Genomic DNA, 25111 nt, shown 5'->3' on the forward strand with positions numbered 1-25111 from the left:
TGCTCCCTCGTAGACTGGCCCTACAGGGATGCCTGAGCTGGTGGTGACCGACTTAAAGATCCAGCAGAGGCTGTAACATATTTTGCTTAAAACTACAGCTGGTTTATAATTTTGGCCTCAGACAGTAATTACAGCTGCCAGGGCTCCTCTGAGAGATAATTACGGGAAGAATTCAGCACACTCATTTTATCTACACACTTAACCATCAATTAAATCATTACCATCTAATCCTATCCCAGAGTCTAGGAATGTTCTGTGAATATATAATTTTGAAGACATTGAAGTTTGTTTTCAGATGATTTTAAGTGAAAAATTGCTCAATTTCCATAGCCCACACAGGCCCCTGGGCATGTTATCTCTATGAAGGCAGAGCCAGTGTCTCCTAGCCTGTGGTGACTGCCCCTCTGGAGGCCTGTGCTACATAGAGGACTGAGCTAAGATGGGTTTGCCCTGGGCTACAACTCTCCATTCACTCAAACTCAGGAGTGGGTCTTTTCTCATTGGAAGTTCAGGGCTCCAGAGTCTGACCACTGAATTTGTACTTTGACTTTTCTGAGCTGTGTGTCTCTGAACAGGTTGTTAAAATTTATTTAAGCCAGATTAGTCAACTTTTCAAGTACACAAATATAGATCCTACCAAATAGGGAGGGCTGTTGCCAATCTTACATGAGACAATGAATGTAATATGTTTAGCACAGGGCCTGGTATTTACTGGATGCTATGTAGGTTTTAATAGTCAGTGTTATTTGGTATATTAGTATGCACAGGGAAGGAGGGAAGCAGGTGGAGAATAGGAGGGTCTAAAAATATTATTCCAGGCTCTGAGAGCACTTGGGATGATGGACTGGTATTGACCCTGGGATAATGCTTTGGGCCTCAACATCTAGCCTTGGACTTCACAGCCTCTAACCTCTTGGTCCTTACCTTCCTCAAGGTAACCCACCTGAAAGCCTCTCTGTCTTACCCTATACCCCTGTCCTGGGTAATTTTATGTCAACTTGACAGAGTCTAGAATAATCTGAGAGGAGGGAACCAAAACTGAAAAAATATCTCTATTAGATTAGGCTACAGGCAAGCCTGTAGGGCATTTTCTTAATTAGTGATTGAGGTGGGTGATCTCACCCCTGGGCCGATAGTTCTGGATTCTATAAGACAGCAGAGTGAGTACGCCATGAGAGTCAGTAAGCAACACTTCTCCCGTGGCTACTGCATCAGCTCCTGCCTCCAGGTTCTTGCCCTAACTGCTTTAGATGATAAACTGTTATATGGAAATGTGAATGAAATAAACCCTGCCCTCCCCAAATTGTTCTTACATGCTGTCTAATCACAGAAATACTAACCCTAAGGAACCCCTTATCCCCTGACCCAGCTGCCCATCAAACCGTGCCCTGATACTTTTCCAGGAGCTTGGGGCACTGCCAGCTCCACCAGCCTGCTATCTTACATTGCTCTCACACCAGCTTTGAAGGGTTAACAGTCAAACATGACCGTGCCCCATTGTTTATTCTTACCATTTTTTGTTTTCTCTCATAAAATTTTCTTTTCAGGCGCACGGGGGGTTGGGGGGGTAGGGGGGGCTAATGATCCACAAGGGTGAAACTGCTTCCTGCCCTCCTTACCCCAAAGAGATAAGCTTTTAAAGTACATATTTCAGTTGGCATGTAGTAATTGCATACATTCATGAGTTATAATATATAACATTTTAATACCTATATTCAGTATGTAATAATCAAATGAGAGTAATTGGCATATTTATTATTTCTTTGTAAGATATACCAATTAATTGTTGTAAGCCATAGCTTTCTAGCTGTGCTATAGAATATGATAATATAGAATGATAATATAATGATAATATAGAATGATATCCCAGAGAGAATTCCTCCAATAAGCTAGATGTTTGCACAGAACTAGCCCCTCAAACTCAGTACCTGACACTGGGGTGTCAGAGATGCTTTCTATGCATTGGGGCTCTAGGAGAGTCTTTCTGTCAGCCAGCCCTTCAAGACTGCCACACCAGTCCTCAGCTAGAGTCCATCCTGCCTACAGCACGTGGTGCTCCCTTGCTGAAGTCACTGAAAAGCCCAGCTTTTGTAGTTAGTTTGGAACTGACCACAGAGCTGAGTTTTTTACTAGAATGAGCAACAACTCTGTGGGAGTCCACACACAGACACAGCATGAATGCAGACTGGATGCCAAGCTAGCCTAAAGACCAGACACTAGACCTTACAGCCGAGCTTAACCCAGAGCTGGGGGCTGTAGAGAGAATGAGAGCCTCCAACTCCTTAAGTCATCATATCAGGAATGTCCAGTAATTATGCTCAGAAATAATCATGATCATCATTGGGAGAAATAAAGAAGATATTGATTTGTGTGCAGAAGACCTACAAGGGTACATAGTACTTAGTGTATGCTGTGTGTGTAATAGAGTTAGTGTAGTTATTGGGATTAAAGGAGGCTGACAGAGTCCTGGCCAGAACCCCTGATTCTTCTCCTCCTTTGAGAGCTCCCAGGGGATTTCCATTTGGACTAGCCTTCCAATACGGTAATTGCCTAGCCCAGAGACATTATGACAAGCCCCTGACCTCTTATTGAAGCTCAGAGCAGTCCTTTAAAAAAATCAGATCTTCGATCTATCCAGATCAAGGAAAGGCAAAGCATTCCTGACACCCCCATTACACTTGTTTGGAATATATTTTGATGGCCTGCTCTATATGGGGTGAACAGACATTTATGTCTCCTGAGGAAAAGGCACACAACATTTACATACATATCACTGTGAGATTTGATGCATCAAAGAAGCCCTTCACCAGAGCTGACTTGGTCTTAGCACCATGCCCTTTAGTCTCTAAATCTATGAACTAAGTAAATAAACCTCTTTATAAAAACGATCCTGACTCAGATGTTTCATGTTAGTAATGAGAACTGGACTATTACAGCACTTAGCAACAAGCTCTCCTGAGAAGGTAGACCTTCGCAATAGCTGTTGTAGCCTTGGTCCATCCCAGGCTCACTCTTCGGTTGGTGATTCAGTCTCTGGGATCCCCCAAGGGTCCAGGTTAGTTGACTCTTCAGGTTCCTCAATCTTTCTCCTAACTGTTCCATAAGACTCCTCAAGATCCATCTAATGTTTGAATATGAGTCTCTACATCTCTTCTGATTGGCTACTGGGTAGAGCCTTAGAGGACAGTTACGTCAGGTTCCTGTCATGCATGTCCTTTTGGGTCTGGGTTACCTCACTCAGGGTGATATTTACTAGTTCCATCCATTTGCCTGCGAAATTAACGATATCCCTTTTTTAATGCCTGAGTAGTATTCCATTGTGCAGATACACCACATTTTCTTTATCCATTCTTCAATTGAGAGACATCTAGGTTGTTTCCAGCTTCTGGATATTATGAATAAAGCTGCTGTGAACATAGTGTCCTTGCAGGACAGTGGATCATCTTTTGGGTATGTGCCCAGAAGTGGTATAGCCGGGTCTTGAGGTAGAACTATTCCCAACTATTCCCAGTCTTCTAAGAGACCACCAAATTGATTTCCAGAGTGATCGTACAAGTTTTCACTCCCACCAGCAATGGAGGACTGTTCCCCTTCCTCCACAACCTCACCAGCATGTGCTGTCCTTTGAGTTTTTGATCTTAGCCATTCTAATGGGTGTAAGGTAGAATCTCAGAGTCATTTTGATGTGCATTTCTCTGATGACTAAGGACATTGTACATTTCTTTAGGTGTTTCTCGGCCATTCAAGATTCCTTTGTTGAGAATTTTCTGTTTAATTCTGTACCCCATTTTTAAATTGGGCGATTTGAATTGTTTGTGTCTAACTTCTTGAGTGCTTTATATATTTTGGATATTAGCCCTCTGACAGTTGTAGTATTAGTAAAGATGAGCAGCTTAGTCTTCATGGGAGTCCCCAAACAACTGGAGCAGGGACTCTCCCTGAGCCTGATGTCTGCTTGCCTGCCTATGGATCCCCGCCCCTAAATGGACTACATTTTGGCCTCAGTAGGAGGGGATGTGCCTAGTCCCACAGTGACTTAATGTGTGTGGGTGGATATTAGTGGGGGCTGACACCCAGAATGGGATAGAATAGGGGGAAGACTTGTGTGAAGGGGTACCGGGAGGAGAGGAAAGGCTAATACTAGGTTGTAAAGTGAATAAGTAAATTTTAAAAATAAAAATAAATTTCTACACTCTGAAAAGAAGATAGAAAAAGCTACACTCTCCCTCCCCATACCCCCTCCCCATGCTGACAATATCCCACAATTTATCTCATAGCCTGGGATCATCTCCCCCTTAGGAGGAACTTTAAGAACAAACCCTTATGATCTACAACAGCAACACTGGAGTACAGTCAGGCTTCAGGATCCTATAGACCTTGATCCTCTGAGAGTTTGTAAGTGTGAAGCTGAGAAAGTGGAAGGTTCAGAGACAACAGGGAAGGAGGGTGGGAGGTGGGCAAAGCCTGGCCTCTATAGCCATTCACTGGAGTCTTGTCCTTATTCTGAGAGCAGCCTTGATCCTGCAGAGGCCTTGCTTAGATGAGGGGCTGGCTTGAGGCTCTCTTGCCTTTGATGGCCCCTGCTAGATGTGCGCACTGTCCCTACAAGCAGATCTTAGGTCCTCATGCACGGGTACTCATCCCCGCTGTGTCCTGCCACAAGGTAGAAGAACAGGGCAGCAGCACATACCTCCTGCTCTGAGGAAGAAAGCGTTCTTCTTCATGAGGGCCCTGGCCTCAGTAAGGCACCATGCTTTACTTCCCATCTCATACCCTGATTATTCTGCGTCAACTCTCCTGAAAATGGCATCGACACCCATTGTGTCCCTGACATTGTGTCACACAGAGTTCTCTTTTCAGAATTACTGAAGTAGTTTGATAAACTAGCATAACCTGCTTTGTAACAGAACACAGAATTCTCTCAAAATAACTCACCTTTCATAAACCCTCGGACAGAATTCTTCAGTAGGCACAGTGAGTATGAGGGCAGGCCTCTACAGCTTCCCCAGTCTGCTGGCCAGGATGCCTGGTGAGTTAGCTCAAGGATAAAATACCAACAAGCCCTGCTTTACTAGAGTGGTACAGCGGCAGGGCTTGGTCTGGAAAGGAAAACCAAGAGCACAAGGGCCTTGGTCCTCAAGGAATGATAACAGAGAGGAGAGATAAAAGATTGAGGGGGTGTGGGGGGGACATTGTATGTTAAGACAGAGCAGCAAAGGCTGTGAGAAAGAGCGACATCCTCACAGCCCCACCCAGAGATGGCAGAGTCTGGAGGCCTTCTGAAATGGGCCACAGAGAGCTGTGACTCATAGAAAGAACCAGGCTCCAGTAAAGATAAGGAAATATACATAGGACTATAATAAAGTACTAAAGATACAGAGGAGACCAGATGAGATGAATGATGAGAACCACAGGAAGTCTGTGGATGGTGGGAAGAGGGTGCAGGTTCTACGAAAGGGGCTGCAGAGCAGCAGGAAGGATGCAGTAGCCAGAGGAAAATCAATGGGGCGTGGCCTGGCGTGGCCTTGCTGGGTGACCAGGCTGTGCTAGGTTTGAGAAGATAAAGCCTCAGCCCTAGACCATGGCAAGCCTGTTGGAGAGGGGTTCCCCACTCTCTAGCATTTATAAGCATCGGGTCTGATGTACCCTTGTCTTCTCACCACCTTAAACCCTAGCCCGCGTCTCTCCATTCCTGTCCTGACTTCTTTCCAGTGCTGGCTCCTGCCATCCTCATAGGCCAATATGCCTGGTGTGGTGGTTTGAAAGGTTTGGCCCCCATAGATTCATGTCTTTAAATGCTTGTCCATAGGGAGTGGCACTATTAGGAGGTATGGCCTTACTGGAAGATCTATGGCCTTGTTAGAGAAAGTACATCACTGTGTAGGTGGGCTTTGAGGACTTAAATATTCAAGCCAAGCCCCGTGTGGAATCCAGTCTTCTTAGGCTGTCTTCTGATCAATATTTAGAACTCTCAGCTGCTCCAGTACCATGCCTGCATGCTGCCATGGTTCCCACCATGATGACAATGGAGTAAACCTCTGAACCTGTAGGCCAGCCCTAATGAAATGTTTTACTTTATAAGAGTTGCACTGGTCATGGTGTCTCTTCACAGCAATAAAACCCTAGCTAAAACACCTTGTTTTTAAAAACAATACCTTGAATTAACAATGATATAATGTAAATATTCTTGCACCAAATTCCTCCTCTCACCAAGGCGCTTTATCATGCTATGTATATACATCATCCAATTGAGCTTTCACCCTGTGTGGTGCTTAATCGCCATTGGCAAGTTGTCTAACTTGGGAATCATCTAGGGGACATGTCTCTAGATGTTGTGTTTTATAAAATAAAGAGGCCAGGATATGTTTTGATAGAGGCATGGTATGGTGAGGTGGGAGGGGAGGTGCCTCATTAGGCCCATGCTGAGGTATCCCTTCCCCATAAAGTACCAATGCGACAAATATAGTATAGAATAGAGTTTATTTAGGACATGGGTAGGGGAGTTGGGAAGGGAGAAGAGAGAGAGCAGGGGGTGGGGGGAAGAAGAAGCTGGCCAGGAACACATGGAGAGAGATGAGGAAGAAGGAAGAAGAGAAGGGGGTCAGGGAAAGAAAGAGCAGAGAGTAAGAGAGAGAGCAGAGAGAATGAACTGGCTTATACTAAGCCAGGCATACCTGGCTGTTGCCAGGTAACTGTGGGGCAGAGCCTAGAAGGGTTGCTAACACTAGGTGTCTCTTTAAAGGGGAGTTTTCCAGGAAGATTTAGCTGAGCAAAGTAAACCCAGATGTAAGTGTGAGTGACACTATCCCATGGACTCAGGATTTGGCCTAAATAAAAAAGGGAAAGAAAGAGTGAACACCAACATTCATCTCTGCTTCCTGGCTGCGGACACAGTGTCACCCAGTATCTGGTGTTCCGCAAAGACTGTGTCCTCTCAAACTGAAAGCCAAAATAAGCCTGCCCTCCCCTAGGTTGCTTTTGCTAAATACTGTGTCACAGTAACAAGAAAGGTAAAGAGTGCAGCCTATAAACAGGCAAACAGTATTGTCTCCCACAAAACAAACTGAGCCTTACATAGTGTGTTCACTGTCACCAGCAGATGAGTGGCAAAGCAAGCAGGCTGAGTGGACCGTCTGTCCTAGTCTTTCTGTGTGACCCTCTTCAGTCTTGTCAGGTCTCGAATCAGTAACTTTGGACCTGGCCTTGTTGCTTTCCTTTGTGGTAGAGGTGATGAGAAGCCGGTCTTGGTTAACCTTGAGGTGTATAATGTGCTGCCGCTTGCTAACTCTGCCCCTGGGGCTCTGTCTTGGGCACAGCATACAAGGAGCTCCTCCCCCTCACCTGGTGTGAGAAGACAAAGCAGTATCCTTTACTTGTTTGTCAGAGCAGCAGCCATGCTTTATTCTGTAAGCAGCTGGGGTGTGTGTGTGTGTGTGTGTGTGTGTGTGTGTGTGTGTGTGTTTATCATCATCACAAAGGCAGACGAGATTGAAACAGGACTTTTGGTTCCAGACAGAGCTTTTAGACACAGTGTTCTTCCACACCACTGCTGCTAGAGTATAACCATCATAGCCATCCAGAGTGGATGGACCGCACAGGACGCTTTGGGAAAGGTTCTCCCTCTCACTTTCTCACTGTGTTAGTTGTGGTTTTTGTTACTGTGACCAAACACCTGAGACAAGCATGGAGGGAAGGAAGGGACAAGATGCTTTGAATGGAAATGGTGCCCATAGGCTCATAGGGAGTAGCATTGTTTGAAAGGATTATTTTATGCGCCCCTGTTGGAGGAAGTGAATCACTTCGGGGTGGGCTTTGAGGTTTCTAATGCTCAAGCCACGCCCAGTATCTCTCTCTTCCTGCTACCTGCCAGATGTAGAACTTCTCCAGCACCACATCTGTCTGTATGCCACCATGCTTCCCTCCATGATAATAATGAAGTAAACCTCTGAAACTATAAGCCAGCCCCAGTTAAATATTTTCCTTTATAAGAGTTGCTGTGGTCTGGTGTCTCTTCATAGTCTTAGGAACCTTAGCTAAGACAATGGGTTTATTTGGCTAACTCCTAACCTTACAACTAGGGAGGTGTGGCAGGGGAAATTCGAAGTGCTTCCAGAGTAAGGAAACAGAGATGAATGGTATTGGCTGGCTGCTTTCACATGGCTCTCCCTGCCTCAATTGGCCTAAACTAGATCATCTCTCAGACATACCTGTCTCCCAGGAAATTCTAGATCCTGTCAAGCTGACACTTGTTATAACCATCAAGCTCTCAGCCTGTAGCTGTTATACTTGACCTCTGCTTTGTTTCTTCTATTACAGTGTCCCTGGAAAGAGCATGCAGATATACTAACTCTCCTCACACTTTGCAGTCCCACGTCTCAGCCATTTAGAAGACATGTCTGTACCTCAGAGCTCAACCGGGTCTTGCACGATTAGGGATCATACAATTATGCTGGCTCTAAGAATTCTTTTCCCCTCGGTGTTAGTATTACTTGCTTCACTTAACAATGTGAGATGAAAACAAAGCCTAGGAATCCTCAGGAAAATTCTTTTGTTTCTACCCTGCTGGCATTGACTCACCGCCCCAGAGACCTCACATTCCCAAAAGCTTTGTGACGTAAGGAGCTTTGCTAATTTACTTTCAGTTGTTTTGATCTTGCTATTTCTTCCCCCCACCTAATCATCTGCTTCCATATCACCATAATTTCCAAACCCAGTAGGATGCATAGTGAACAATAGTGCAGTAAAACCGGGGAACTAAAAACCCTTTGTTTTTAAAATCTTAAAAGCTAATGGAGTTTTTTTCCCCCTTAATTTAGAGCTGCGCTATATTCTGTAGTGCCTCCCCACCCCCACTAATGTCTTCTAAAATATATTCTGATCAGTTCTGATGTTGTAGATGCGAAGGCTTGGTCTTCTAAAGCAGCACCTGGTCTTCCTTAGTTCCCTTAGCCTGCAATGGGAAAAGGTTGGATGTTGTGAGTGCAGCACTCCTGTTCTGATAAAAGGGTCTCATTTCCCCACAGAACAAAGCTCAGCCTCTGTCACCCTCCGTACAAGTATTTGGAAGAAGATAACCAAACCTAAGGGCTCCAGAAGTGTCTTTGTCCCCTTCACTTAGCACATTCCAGGATTGCTTTAGGCCATGACCTAGTGTAGGTCCAAGGGTCCTATTGGAACAACACCCATTTAAAATGCCACACTTCTGCACTGCAGTTGGAGCTGTGAGGTGCTAGTGTGAAGTTTCTAGCAGCTATCTTGACTTCTAAACATTAGAACTCAATTCCAGAAAGGGGCCAAACAAAGGAAAGCCAACCTGAGAGGTAGAGAAAGTAATGAGACCTGATGATATTGAACCTCTGGATCCAGCTGCTCCTGAGTGTGTACCTTATATGTGAACATGGACCTATGATGAACAGTGACAAGCCTTTACATTTGACACAGCTCCTGATCAAAATTTTCCACCCTCCACAGACACAAGAGAAAATAGCCACATAACGTGGCTCTTCGTTTTAAACTGTGAATACAGTGCCTGGTCACTAGGTAGAAAAGAGCTGACAGCAGAACGGGCTTAGAAATAACCTGTTCAGAGACTTTACCACCAAATGAAGAACATATGGAAGTCTGTAATGACTTTAAGCATTAGCATCTAGGAAACACTATTGTTTGGTACCACCTCGCCATCAGAGTATCAGAAAAGATTGTCATAGAGTTCACAGGCACAGGGACTGCAGGAATGCTGTGACTTGTCTACCTCCAGGGATAAGGGCCTTTCACTCCAATTCCGTGACCTATAATGAAGAGCTTCCCTCATACTCTGCCCGTGGCCTCTCTCCTCATAGGATAGGGCCCATCTCAAAGGTCTGGGTGCTGGCTCTGCAGAGGCCTGCTTCCTCGTTTGTGGAAACTCATCATATAGCAAGGAAGTACAGGTGACCAAGAGAGAACTCATTCTTCCATTAGTCTACTGACCAGTTAATCCATGATGGATAATTTCATCCCTGACAAAGGGACCAATTACCTTCCAAAAACCTCACCTCTCACATAGCATTAACTATGACTTTTGAGAGTTATGGGATTTGGAGAAGACATTCTAACCCTGCCTCACCCAGAATTCTTTCACAGAGAGTTGTCCTATAGCATAGCTGAAATCCCACACAGCCTGGCCAGTAAGCCCCACACTGAAAAGCTTTGTCTTTAGCTGGTCCAGAGGGATTTGAATGGGACAGTTCTCATATCCCGAGACAAGCAATACACTGGGCTTCTAGGAACAGAAACCTCAGCTCAAACTGCTCTGAAGAATGGATTTATTGCTTCATACGCATGCCTTTAATCCCAGCACTTGGGAGGCAGAGGCAGGCGAATTTCTGAGTTCGAGGCCAGCCTGGTCTACAGAATGAGTTTCATTCAGGACAGCCAGGGGTACTCAGAGAGACTCTGTCTCACAAGACCAAAAAAAAAAAGATGAGAAGTCGGTTTTAATCTAGAAGTTTACAGTATCTAGGTTATCTGTGGGGCTCTTACATTCTCTTAAATCTATATACTTGTATGTAAAATTCCTGCATTATCCAAGCAGCTGTCAGGCCCAGCCCCAATTGGGAAAATAGGAAATGCTGTTGAGAACATGATGTAATGAGGGGTGGATTAGACTGGTACAACATCTGAACCGAGTGATCCATCTTAAAATAGGTAAAAATAGGACAACTGGACGCCGTGTGCTTTTTCCTTTGGTGCAGCACCACCTGCATTAGTCAGTGTTCTCTGGAGGAACAGAATTGACAGAACGAATATAGATTACAGAGTTTATTAGCTTGGTTTACACAGCACAAGCCAGGCAGTCTAGCAGTGGCTGTTTACATGGTAGAGAGGTTGAGGATGTGTTAACAGTTCTGTCCATGAGGGTAGATGCTCCAGCAGTCCCAGTCTGGCACTGAAGGAGGCCTGGAGGATTCAGTCCACCTTCGAAGGTCAACGTAACTAGATTGCCCACTTCAGGGAAGAATAGCAGCAGCCACAAAATGCATGCACCTACCAGCAGGGCCTGAAGGTGAGCAGGCAAAGCAAGCCCTGAATTTTCCTCAGACTTCTTTATGTCTAGGTGGCCAGCAGAAGGCACTATCTACTCTGAGGAGCAGTCCTTCCAGGATATATCCTCACAGCCCTACCCAGAGCTCCAGATTGATCCCCAATCCCTCCCTGCTTACACTACATAAAATCCTCTAGTAACTGCCCTCCATCCTGAACAACCTCAGGGTTCCCTTGCCATCAAGCCCCTCCCTGACCATTGTCTGTCGTCCCCCCCACTTCCCCCTTTCACTTTACTTTGGGGCCATGCCTAATTGATCTCGGTCCATTTAATTCTTTTTATTTACTATACATCCTTGTTCCTGCTTTGATTTGTCTATGCTCTCTTTCCTACCTGTTACCCAGCTACATCTAGTTCATCATTTAAGCGTCTGATTGGCTATCATCCTGGGAAAGTCATCATTTAAGCGTCTGATTGGCTATCATCCTGGGAAAGTATCCCGAAGCTCCTCCAGTACGAGATGAGCTTATTGTTCTCTGTCTGTGCTTCTTAGCTCCCTGGCCCCTCACCCTAACATAGCATTTGGTGACACTTGATATCATCTGTGTATGTGTCATCCCCCACATTTCCAGCTGCTACTTGAGGCTAGAGCATGCTATTCATCATCATATAACCTGTACCCCATAAATTTCCTGGCAGAGTCAGTCCTGAGTACATTCCCGTTGGGTGGAATACCAATTTCTCTCATCTCAGGATACATAAAATGATTGCTGATTTCTTATAGTCTCTGCATGCCAACTTTCAAATCTGGGAGCACAGCGGTTCTCTTAATACATAAAAATAAGTGAGCACTCCTGTGCAAACTGACATGCTCTTTTCCTAGACCCCTGCTTTCTCTGTGGCACTTACTTCTCCAAGCCTTAGACTACACCCATGAGTTAAACACGGCAATCAAGGTCCTATTGGTCATCTCAGAAGATTTTACAACCTCAAGCATAATGTCTCAGATGGTCCTCATAGTTTAAAAGGCAGACTGGGTGGGGCAAGTACTTCCTCTGGAACACTCTGGATCCTCTTGCTGGCTGCCTTGCTGGCAGCTTATCTCGGTGATTATTTCAAGACTCCCATTTCCGTGGCATCGTTTGCTGTGTTGTGACATTCTCTGTTGAGGAAGGATCAGCCAGACTTCCTTTGAAACAATCACTTTGAAGATAAAATTGCTGCCTTCAAGTATTTGTTCAACAAATATCAGCTGAATACTTACAATGGGTGCTGGTGACACATTGAAAAGATGAGAATTCTCTCTTAAGTGGAACTTATATCCTTCAGGAAGAAAGATGGAATAAGCATGGTGAAGCATTTCAGGTAGTTTTATAAAAATAAAATAAGGATGATTAGAAGTGTGGAGAGCCTGCATATAACATGAGGAGATGAACGTTGGTGGTCAGTCACTTGTCATATTCCCAGAACAGTCCTTAGCACATGCTTAGCAATGTGAATCAGTGAGCTAATTGTTTTTGTCATTAACTAAAATATTCACTTTACTTTCTAGAATTCTTGGCTCCTTAATTTAACAGATTAATGCCCATACACTTCTAAAATCAAGTTCACATTTAACCAAATTCTCTCGAACATTTTTATATAAAGAAACAGTATTTTATAAACCTAACAAGCAAAATTCTATTAAATATCCATGTACTATTTAAGCAATTGATAGGCTGAAGTCCCTTGAACCAAAACTGTTGAATTAAAATCTAATTATATCACATACCTCAAACGGCAATCATTTTATGTATTAAACAAGATGGTTTTCAAACAACTAATTCCTATGATGCTTAAAACATAAAAACACACAGCTTTGGGTTAAATCAATATAAGCATCTTGAAATCAGCTTTATAAGATGTTTTCCTGAGCACTTAGACTCTGTCTATACTTGACAAGTTAAAACCAGGCTTGGTGGCACACACCTGTAACCCCCCAGGACTCCAGAGACTAAGGCAGAAGGATTGTCAGAAGCTTGAAGCTAGCCTGAGCTACATAGTGACACCTATCTAAAAGAACACACCCAAAGATAGAGAAAAATAAGTTATCCTAAATATGGCTATTAAAATGATGAATTTAGTAATGTTCTAGCATCGCAGATTGTTGTTAGGCATGTGCCTTATTAATCAAATAAGTCATGCATCGTGGTACAAATATGGGCCTGTAGCCCCTGAATTTGGGAGGTAAAGGCAGGAAGGTCAGGAACTTAAGGCTTGTCTCAACTGTGTGTCAAGTTGAAAGTCAGCCTGGGCTACGTAAGACCATGCATGTCTGTTTTGTTTTGGTTTTTTTTTTTTAATCTAGACATATAAATTTAAAGTAAAACATAAGACAAAATTAGTGTCACAAAATACAAATTGCTTCTGAGTAAATACACTTGTGCAAAAGCTTCATTACTTTGCCATTTACAAATCCTATGCATCGCACCTGTCATTGCAAAGTTAATTTTCCAATTAATAGGAATAGAAATATCACTTCAGGTCTTCAATAGTAATGGAAAATGCCTGTGGCCATCTAGACACTAACATTTTTCAAGAGGTAAAATAACCGTACAGAAACAGGATGGGGCACGAGTTGCCTCCTGGGGGAGTTTTCTCAATGCTAGGCATTAACAGGCCAGATTCCTCTACGAGAAGATAATCCAGCCTTTCCATCTCCTCTCATAGTCCAGCGCAACATGTATATCCTTGAACTTCCCTCCCAACCCAAGTTTTCCTCCTTATGCTGGGATTTAGATAGACAGCATCATGTGTCCCACACACATGCATAGCACACAGTCAGAGCTTTCTGCTGAGAGTTGTTGATTCTTCTTGGCATCTCATGGTTGCTTTGAGCTCTTGAAGAAGTGAGTAGGCAGGGCTCTTTTCGTGTGCTGGTGCTCAGGAAATGTTTGTTGAGTTTGTTAATGAGTAAATGTAATGATACGGAGTTAGAGTGCCACACTCCACGTGTCCTCCACTTGATCTCAGTAAGTAGTAATTACCTGATGCACCACCTCATTTGAAAAGTGGGTTATTTGCCTTTTAAATAGCATTGTGCCTGGAACCCTTGCCTCTGTGTGTAGCTAATGAGCTATTCTTTGTGAGTAGCATGTACCTCTCCCCCATCCCCCCCCACACACACACACACATATACACGTTTTTACCACATCTTTTACCTTAACAACTTAACAATGGACTTGATTCACTACCTTGTGATAATCTGAACTATTCAATTCTTTTCTAGACTTCAGACTTCTTTAAGGACTTTTATATTTTTATTTCGCATTATGTGCCTGTGTGTGGGAACCAGAAGAGGGTGTGGGATTCCCCTGGGGCTTCACTTAGGGGCAGTTGTTGTAAGCCATCTGACACAGATACCGGCAACCAAAGTACTGGGACCTCTCTACAAGAGGTCCTCCAGCCCCCTAAGACCACTTTATAGAAGGATTCTGTTGTGGTGTGCAGAGCCTAGTGCGTTCCTCCAGAGCATGCATTTAGATCATCAGTGCATGGTAGCAGAGTCTGGCCATGCTGTTTCTTATCTTCATCAAATCCCTTATCTCGCCTGAGGAAAATAAGGACATAAAGATTTAGAGAAAGGATTAAATGAGATATGATATACAAATTCTTTTTTTGTTTGTTTGGGGTTTTTTTGTGGGTTTTTTTTGGGTTTTTTTTTTGTTTGTTTGTTTGTTTGGTTGGTTTTTTTTGTTTTTTTTTTTTGTTGTTGTTGTTGTTGTTTTTTTGAGACAGGGTGTCTCTGTATAGCCCTGGCTGTCCTGGAACTCACTCTGTAGACCAGGCTGGCCTCAAACTCCGAAATCTGCCTGCCTCTGCCTCCTGAGTGCTGGGATTAAAGGCGTGCACCACCACGCCCGGCTAGATATAATATATAGATTTTTAAGATGGAGGCCAAATATTTGACATGGTACTCTTTACACAAATGGACATTTCCATCTCCAAGCTGCTGATGGAGATGCCATTCTGTTTACACTGTTTTCTTTCTTGTTTCTTTAGTTGCTTTGATATTTATTCCTTTACACTTTAACCCCTATTTTCCCATCCCATTCCTCTCCTTTTCTTAAAATCTTTCTTCCCAACAGGTCCCTCTCCTCCTTTCATGTATGTCTGGTGTGTGCAACCCACTGAGTCTACTTATGCTATCCAGTTACTGAATCGTGGCAGCACTGCTGAAGGAAGTGACTCCTCTTCCCTTGGCCGCCAATAACTGTTGTTAGTCCCTCATGGAGGAATGGGTCCCATGAGCCCTCCCCATTCTGTGAGGAAGTGTCACCATGAATCCAGGTCATGTGCAGGTAGTCCAGCCTCAATGCCTTCCCAAGCTCATCAGCCATGTCCTGCCCAGAAGATAGTGCTTCCCAGCACTCCTCCCTCCCAGCCCTGACTTCCAGTCCTTCCATCCCTCTTCCACCGTGCTCCCTGGTGAAGGGGTGACAGAGAAGTCTCATTTAGGACTCAACCCCAAGGTCACTTAGTCTCTGCACATTGACTAGTTGTAGCCTCTATATAGACCACAGCCAACTGCAAAAAGAAGCTCGCCTGATGAGGACTGAGAGGCACAGTGGGGAATGAAGAAAGTGTTTAGAAGTCACTTTGATGTGTGTCCACCTAGCTGGCAAAGTAGCAGTGGATCCTGTTGTAGAGCTTGTATCCGCCCTATCCCTGGGATACCACACACTCTCTTATTTCTTTAGCATGATAGATAGATAGATAGATAGATAGATATTTTATAGAGTAATAAAAAGAAACACTGCCTTTGAGGCAAGGTGACATTCACCTGATTCTAGGTTGGTAGTGTTTGTTTCATATAAATATTTGTAAAGCTGTACTAAACAGCCAGAAAATGCTAATATTTTACACTTTTTAGATTAAAGAATTTTAAATGCAAGAGTAGCAATATTAAGCACATATAAGATTAATTCATACAATAAGAATCACTTCCATTTTTGACAGAATTCACAGTCTAAAGCCCTTCGAAACTTCCTGTAATCAAAACCCATTTTCAAATTCACAGAGAGATGAAATCAGCTGCTCCCCTCGGTCATTCTATGTTCTTAATTTGGGGTCGGTTTGAATGGCCTGTCTCACATCAGCTGTCATCTTTGTGATTGAAGTGTCATTGCACATTATGGTTGTCACTGGGACAGTTCTCATCTTTGATTTCAATTCAATTTAATTCCAATCAAGTCCTATGTCTCGGGACAATTAAATCCACTTAGAAACCTTTCTGGTCAGATAAGATTGTAACCACCACTTCCTGTCAGGCTGCTGAATCTCCTGAAGCTTCCAAACCCTCGGCACAGCCTGTAAGGCCACCGGGTCTGGAGACACGGAGAGAGCTGCTGTGCTCAGTAGTGGTAGCACTGGAACCAGCAAGGCCAAGATTGGACACACAGTGCTTAAACCATCATTTCTGTCTCCACTCTCCCATCCCTACACAGCCTCACTGGGTCAGTGCTATTCTGAGCTAGAGAAAACTCTCCTCGAAGATCTTTTTATGAAAATATTGGACGAGAAGCAACTCATTGGATGATAGATGTTAGGAAGATGTTGCAATGTGTTTCATTTGATGGGACTGTATGAGTGCTCACACACATACACACACACTGTGTCTCTGTCTCTCTGTCTCTCTCTCTGTCTCTCTCTCTCTGTCTCTCTCTCTCTCTCTCTCTCTCACACACACACACACACACATTACCAGTGAGAGACAAAAAGGATTTGGAAGGCAGCATAAGTCATCCATGTCAAATTCTACCAAGCTACTTTTTCAGACATAACCTAGGCATCTGACTTTTCCCTGGCTCTTGTAAGACTATAATAGAGATAACCAGCCACACCTTCAAGTATATCAAAACTCCTTTCTCCTGTCAGTCTGTGTGTCATTCTTGGTCCCTAGTCACCATGTTTTGGAAGCTAGTGGCAATATCCAGAGGAGGAAAACAAGAGACATGAGGCCCAGGCAGGACTGGTGCCAGAAGACTTACTGAGCCAAAGGGTTTCATCTGAAGCCGAGGAGAAACATTCCCTGAGGCTATGCCCAAGACTGGTATTTTACACACACAAAGAAAGGCACCAAATGAGTCCTCTGCAGCAGCAGAGTCCAGTTAGAGCCATGTTATTACTTGGGTCATTGGTATCATGGCCTCTCTTAGTGGTTTTTCTCCATATGGGAACTAGTTTTAAAAGTCTAGCCCTGTGGACATATTCCAGGCAAGGTATAACTAGCCCAGTATAGAGGTGACTTCTGGGCCTGAACACATAGGTACTAGCTTGTCTGGACACCTCAGACAGTCTGTTAAGATTTATTCAAATGGCAAATGTCTATTTGCCCTTCCCTGTCACCTTCAGAAGTGAATGCATCTTTCCTGAGAGATGTGTGTATATACGAGCACATACATACTTCAAAGCCAGACATGGCTTTCTATCTTCCCTGTACCCTGGCTTTAATTACTTTCTGTACATTGTAGCTTTATTGCAGAACTCTGATTCTGAAATAGAGTCTGCACATTCCAATTTGAGAACATTAGCTGCCCTCTCAGCCTGTGTGTAAAATTCTGTTACTGTAGCTGCAGAAGTCACTTTGGTTTCTGTCCTCTCTCTGTGCCTGCTATATTAATAGCCTTAATCTGTATATAAAGGTAATGCCATGAATTGAATTTCAGCTGAATGCTGGGTTGAGTGAGCAACACAAGAGAACTCGCTTATCTAAGTCTGTGGTTTTACTAAGAAAGTTCACTGTTCAGGGCTGGGGGTATAGCCTAATGCTAGAACACTTGCCCAGCAGGTACAGGACCTGGCTCTGTCCCCAGGAAAACACACACACACATGCACACATATCAATCCTTTCACAGCTGGGAAACAAGGATTGAGTATTACAAGGTTTCACCACTCAAACCTCCTCTCTCCAGCCTGGTCTTCTTGCTTCCTCCATACCCCTCAGTCCCTGCAGCTCAGACCTGACAGTCCTTCCTTTGCACCAATTCCTTTTCCTGCCTCTGCATGGGCTTTCTCCTCCGCCCCAATGGCCCGAACTCACCTTCAGCCCAAGTGGCACTTGGACTTCAAAATCCCTTTAGTGCCCTCAAAGGCTCTGCCAGAAGGTTGCGTGCACCTCTATAGTTCATTTATCCCCTTATGAGTCCTTTGAAATCTGGGTGAATATCTCACACATGGTTTGTGTGTTTCCAGCATCCATCTCAGTGCCTGGTGTTTGTTTGGTACACATTAAAAAATACAAGTGAAAACCAGCTCACTCTCTGTTTCTTCTCCCTACAGAAACGATGACTATGGAGAAGAAGACTGCTTGTGCCAAGGACACAGTCGGACAACCATGTAACAAAGATCTGCAGTAACTTTTCCCACCTAGCAACACCCAGATGACTCCAGTGAAGAAATACTCAGCTGTAACCACAGCAATAACTGGCCCTCTTTCCAAATTGGATGTGGTGAATCTGAAGGGTTCATCTATTTTCTTCAGGTGGCCCAAGGTGATATGCTCTAGAGAAGCTCCTCCCTCACTGTCAAAAGCCAAGTTGGACTGTGGAAGAGAGCAAGTGGCATAGTAAGTGGCTTGAGTGCCAAGATGGCCTTTGGTTGGATGGGCATGACACTGGTCCTGACAGTGGTCAGTCTAACATGCAGTCATTTGATTTGGATGCCCTGGAAGGACAGAATATTTAAATATATATCCAGGTGCTAAATAGGCAGCAGATTTCAAATCAAACTTTACTACCTGTGAGCTAATGACTGTCTTCAGAGAATAATTCCACCCCAGAAAGTGTTCCAGTTTTCCAAGTAATGGCCCAAGAAAATACTAGGCTAAGCCAGCCTGGAAAAAGTCTCATGCAAGGCAGGTCAGTTCATAGCAAACTCACTGTCCCTTCCCATGCACATGGCAGAGTCCCACTTAGCCATGGTCATTCTTCACAGAACCCAGGTTCTGGGATTCTAAAACATTATTTCCAAGTAGCCTCTTCCTTTCCAGCAGTGATATTACTAGAGTGAAACGTGCCATCTTTGTTAGGGACACTTGCCTCCCAGTGGAATATGCATCCAGGAATAATCTTTCCTGGACACAGAAGTGTGTGTTATGAGATAAGATCACTGAGAGATGACACTGGAAAAAGGCACAGCTTTTGGGCTTTCTTGACACAGCTGCCTTCTGGCTGTTTCCATATGCAACAGCCCAGGGTATAGACTTGGGCAGCCACAGAAAGAGGCTCTTTTCCACCTCAGACACATACCACTTTTGCAGCACTTGGGGAATGGAAATACCTACAAGAATGAAGGCCAAGGGCTCTCCCCAGGGTAGCTCATCCATTACCCAGCATCCTCCTGGACCAGTCTACTGCCAGTTGTGCACCTCATCCTTCCTGTGTCTGCCTCCAGGAAATGAAACCAAAGGCCCCAGTACCCCCTGAATGGACTGGGGGCTATTACCTAAAGGTCCTCTCTCATCCTGGGTCTAGAAGACCCTCCCCCTGCATCACTGTTCCACAATTCCATTCCCCTCCAGTCTCTGTAACAGAACCCAGAGTTGGGTTGCAGTTAACCATCCTGGAGAGCAGCCTCTCTTCATTTCACTTTGTTTTTCAGTGTAGGTTGCACCCGAGGGATGCAGCATTACAGCAGATGTTGGAAAGTTCTGGCTTCCATATACACCTAGTACAAGAAATCCTACTGCCAACGCCAGATCTTGTCGTGTCTTAAAAGGGTGGAGACCTTTGGTTGTATAAGGCAATGTTAATTCATTCAAGCTTAGTGCATTCCCTGGCCTCCCAGATCCACTCCCATCTCCTTCCAACTTCATTTGAAGGGGTTCAAAGGGAACCTATGTTCAAAGTTCAGCCTATGTCTAATAAAATGAGAAAAACACACCTTCCTTGCCCATCCCTTCCATTCAGACATCCGCCACCATATCAGTATTTAGAACCAAAGTATGAAGGCCAAGTGCCAACAGGACAGGGAGCAGAAATATTGTCACTAGATCCAGGCAGATGTGCCTAGAAGAATGGTCCCAAAGAAACTAGAATGGCTCCAGCAAAAGATTATCAGGCAGCCATCTTATTAAGCTTTGACATGTCCTTGGCAATGGGAGCTCAGGTTGGAGATCCTGGGGTAGCCTGTTGTTCCCACCTCAGGATCTCCTCACCTTGAGCTAGCAGCCCTGGGGTACTATGGAATAAGCTACTGACTCAAAGATAGCTTTGTGGGGGCATTCAGGCGAAGAAGACTACCCACGTGGTAAACAGATGGCTTTGTGTGTGGAGAGCTTTACCTAGCCAGTACAGCTGTGGCCAGAAGCTGGCTATCAATCTGAATTCCCTCAGCTCATTTGCAACTCTGCCTCTGTTCTCTTGTGTTCTGTTTGGTCTCCCTTTAGTTTCCTAGTAAATATTCCTTTTGAAAAATACAGTCGTTGTCTCATTAAATGGGGGGTGGAGGGGGGTGATTTTCTGGCTTTTTTTTTCTAGGATAAAAGGATACTATGACATCTTGAAAGAAAAAAAATCCTGGTGGAAAGAGAAGAAACCTCATCACCCTGGGGAGACCTGGTGCTAAGTGAGAGAAAGATGCTGGCTATCCTCAGTAACCAATAACCAGCTCTCCTCCCGGGCTCACTTCAGGGATCTCTGCCCTGAGTGTGTATTGCCACTCAAGTGTCTCCTGGGATACTGAACAGTGTGCATTCAGCAGAGGCTGCAATGTCCAGTATGGTGTAGCATTGGCAAGTCAGGGAGGTAGAGTAAACGGGTGTTGGTAAAACTCTCTAGGGATGCTAACTCCTCATGACCGTCAGTATCCAGTTCTTCACATGAGAAGAAGAACATCATTCACACATAAAGACAAACAGAGAATGGCTTCCTGTTGTGGTCATATTGTCCTGCAGTGGGATGTGTACTAAATATCTACTGATATATAAGAAATCATGACAAGACAAATATAGTGGTGCTCTGCTGGCCGTGTGTGGGGAGGGGTGTAGGTGTGTGTTAGATAGTTTCTCTGTGTGGCTCAGGCTAGCTTCAGACTCACAGGTCTCATGCCTCAGCTTTGTGAGCACTGGGAGCAGACACATCCACTGTCATGTCAGGTCATAACCACGTCAGTGGGTATGTAATGACTCTTCTGATTCTGTGGATTTCCTTGCCTTAAGACAGTCAAGAACATTACCTAAAACCCAAATGCAATATCCCTAATTTTTTCTATGTTTAAAATTTGCTATTTTGAAGTATGTGTGTATGCATGAATGTGTGTGTGTGTGTGTGTGTGTGTGTGTGTGTGTGTGTGTGTCTGGGGATTAAACCCAGGGTATCAAGTATACTAGACAGATACTCTACCACTGAACTCAATCCTCAGCCCTTAAAGTTTACTATTTTGACATTTTAGGGAAAAAATAAACATATTTTAAAAATTTTGCATTGAGGCCAGACATGCAGATTTATACCTTTAATCCCAACACTTAGAAGGCAGAGGCAGGATGATCTCTACGAGTTCTAGGCCAGTCTTTTCAACATAGTGAATTCTAGGGTAGCTAGGACTATGCAGAGAGACCCTGTCTCAGACACACACACACACACTAAAAGGAGATCCAAGGGTCATGTCTGTGCCTCTATAGAGTCCTATAAAACCAGTAAATTTAGTCAGTTGTTGAAATGCTTATTCTAGTTGGTAGATGATATGCTGACATTCCCTGGACTGTCTGTTGTGTTCTCTTTCCTGCCTATGTGAGAACAGCTGTCAGCTGCTGCCTTCATAAAGAACTGTTCCCAGGTGAAGCTTCTGTGTGTCCCTGGGGGGCCTCTTCTGGCTTGGAAAAGATGAGAGGGTGGCTCAGGACAACAGCATGGCCTTTAGGGTTTCCACTGTTTTTGAGAGGAGAGCAGGTCCTGGTGGAGAATAGTGTTTATAGAAATGAGGAGAGAGTCCTTGCCAGCCTTCTTTTGATGACCTTTGTTGATTCCAGGGACAAGATGAAATCACAAGTTTGGGAGACATAGAGTTCAGACTTGAAGCTTGTAATTACCCGGGGGTTAAGGGGCAGGCAGGGAAGTTGAACTAGTACCCATTCCTTGAAACTTTTCCACTGTATAAACTTACTGTTTGGGGTTCTACCCATAAAATTCTTACCCAATTTCTGGTGGGTGGACACAGTGGTTTGGCACTAATTCCCAAACAATGGAAAACAAAACAACAACAAAACTTCAAACCATGAATCTTCAAGCAGAATATGCCTTATGATCAACCCTGCTCCATGGGGAGCTGAGGACTCTTCGCCACTGGCCAACCCCCAAAAGCTCCAGGCCTCACCTTCCTCTGTTCCTTACCATCAGGGGTCCCACCTAGACACTTGTCAATCCCAGGGCAACCAGGTCATAGAGAGCTGAGGGAAAAACAAACAAGCACACAGCACCTGTGGCTGGATGTGGCTCCCACTCTTCTCAGCTTGGAAAGCACTTCTGCTCTTCCCCAAAGAGCTGGACAATGAAAGCATGGCTACAACTTTCTTCTGTACCCCATGCTTAACTTCCTCGTGCCACTTTAATACACATATGCACACATGCAATCACAGATGTAGTCCAGGGCTTCTGTTCCTCTCAGAACAATGAAAGAGATAGAAATAATGGCCCTGTCAGGGTTAGGAGCTCTAGCTCCTTTGCAGCAAGGAACTCTCTAGGTCTTTCAGAAATTGCTTCATGGGAATTGCATAAATAATTTGAGGGCTGATGAATGTGCCTGCCAACTTAGCACAGGTAGGCAGTCTTCTCAGGAAATGTTTATCTCCCTAAATAGTCGGCACCTACAGCCATGCCAACCCTCCCCTCTTGGTTTATACAAGATTCTACTCAATACCTTCATAATCTGGTTGCAGCTAGAAAAGGTATCCCCAAAGTGATGTCACCTCCTCCAATTCTGCTATGTGATTTTAAGGAATGTCAGAGACTCCAGCATCAACGAGTTGGATTATCAGAGCTGTCATTTCATCTGAAAGTCTGCCAGTCATGTGAAGGGTTTGCAAGCGGCACTAAGCCTGAGGAGCACAGAGCATGGACCAGGACATGGCTTATGTGATAGACAGAGCTATTAGTGGAAGCTGGGGCCCAGAGTTCTCTCTCGCCTCTGATTTGTAGGCCTTCTCTGAATGACTCCATTTCTTTGCCTATGAGAAATGGTTGGCGCAGTGTGTTCTGTGCTCTTCCACCTTTAAAGTCTGTGTCTCTCCATCTGAGATCTTCTTGTGGCCAACTCTGGAAAAGGCAAGGGGCTGGGGCAGAGCTGTGCAGCTTGTACAATCTATCTCTGCAGGATGGGGATCGGAGAGTCAGAGGACATCAAATGTCTACCAACTTCCTTCTCTTTCTCTCTCTTTTTATTTTCTCTTTCTTCCTTTCTTCCTTTCTTTCTTTCTTTCTTTCTTTCTTTCTTTCTTTCTTTCTTTCTCCTATTCCCTTTTCAATGGCTTTTCATCTTTAACAAGTAATCTGAAAGGAATATGATATTGACTGTCCAGAAAGTCTCTATAATAACCACTCAAGATTTACGCAGACCATAAAACCAAGATTTATATGCTCCATCTCGAACTAAATACCAAAACAGGTTCTCTTTATAACCACCCTCCAGAGAGCCCATCACAGCCCAGCAAGTATACCAAAAGGAAGAAACAGGGAAGCCCCGTGATAGGGAAGGCTCTCAGGGAGGGGTGCCTCTAGACAAGATGCAACCAAGAGTGATTGTGTCTCTGTGGATGGCATAGCCAAGGGTAAGGAGAAGGGGGGAAGGGGGCGGGCACTGAGCACTCTCTCCTGGCCTGCTCATGTAAGCACCTGCCTGTAATCCCTCTCTTACGGCTCTGATAGAGATCTTCATCCCCAGAAGCTCCTGGATTTGACCATAGGTCACCATCTGTTTCTGATAGCGTCAAGGCAGAGGTGTCTGGGCCCGTCAAAGCATAAACCTCAGGTTGTACATCTCACACACAGCTGCCTTAGCCATCCCTGTGCACACTGGGTTGAGATGCACATGTCAAAGGCCTGATGTTCTGCGCACTGCTAGAATCATCACCCTTGTACCTCAGCCAGCACTTTAAAAATGAAAACTCAAAGCTCAGTTACATCAAGATGATCAGTCAAACTGGAGGAGAATAGGAAAGATTTGTGGAGAAGTGAGAAGACAGCCAAGTGATGTTTCCAAGAGAGTGGAATTGAGTGTGCAGGTCTTTGAGTCTCCTCTGGAAGACACTGCCCAGGCTCATGTGCTTCTGCTCGCCTTTTCTCCTTCTTTCTCCTCCTCTGTGTCCTCTCCCTCTTCCATTTTCTCCATTCTCTCTCTCTCTCTCTCTCTCTCTCTCTCTCTCTCTCTCTCTCTCTCTCCTTCCCTTTTATCTGCGAAATCATCAGCTCTCCTTTATTTTACAAATTAATGCAGAGGACACAGGCAGGAGCCATCTTGGCCAAAGACGCATTGTCTAGATGGAATGCATTCTCATTCAGTCTAAAACGTCAGACCTGAAATGTGTCTACTCTTAGTGGCAAAGGGCTCCAAATAGTTACACAAAATTTGACTCAGTGTTTAGGTTGGAAATACTACCCAAAGAAGCACACTGTGAAGCAACAGGAAAACCGCTCTCAGCTTTAAGTTCTGGGGATATATCTCCAGTATGCTAAAAAAAAAAAAAAAAAAAGAACATAACCCCAAAGACCTCTGTTGGGAACCTGAGCAGGAGAGATCAAGGGTCAGTCCTTTTTGGGAGACCGAGGCTATAAGAGCCATTTCTACCTGGAGAATTAAAAAGGAATCCTGTTCACAAAGTCATCAAGGCAAATGGCTTTTGAAAGTTACTAATCCTCACTCTAGCCTGGGTGTAGTAAATCTCCTCCCAAATATGCCCCGGCAATGAAAGCACAACACAGTTAATATGAATACATGCTGTGCACCTTGATTGGGCAGCTCTACCGCTACACTACCATCTTCCACAGCTTATGAGACCCCCTTAGAACTTGTGGTTTCTCCAGGCCGTGTGCTTCTGCTCCCCTTTTTTCCTTCTTC

General features: G+C 44.4%; 1 protein-coding gene across 4 annotated transcripts in view; it reads left to right on the forward strand.

Moving 5' to 3' along the window:
- Syt9 (synaptotagmin IX) overlaps window positions 1-20480 on the forward strand; it is a 178308-nt gene extending 157828 nt beyond the window's left edge. For 2 of the 4 annotated variants that reach the window (XR_378262.4, XR_003946532.1), the window contains one exon: window positions 18344-20480. Coding sequence is in view for 2 of the 4 variants with exons in the window: in XM_006508099.3 (XP_006508162.1) it covers window positions 18344-18352 (9 nt within the window). In the remaining 2 variants the exon portion in view is untranslated. The remainder of the gene's footprint in view (window positions 1-18343) is intronic. The other 2 variants (XM_006508099.3, NM_021889.4) reach the window with 2 other exon arrangements.
- The last annotated feature ends 4631 nt before the right edge of the window (window positions 20481-25111 follow it).

Source organism: Mus musculus, chromosome 7, assembly GCF_000001635.26.
Source record: "Mus musculus strain C57BL/6J chromosome 7, GRCm38.p6 C57BL/6J".
Lineage (NCBI taxonomy): Eukaryota > Metazoa > Chordata > Mammalia > Rodentia > Muridae > Mus > Mus musculus.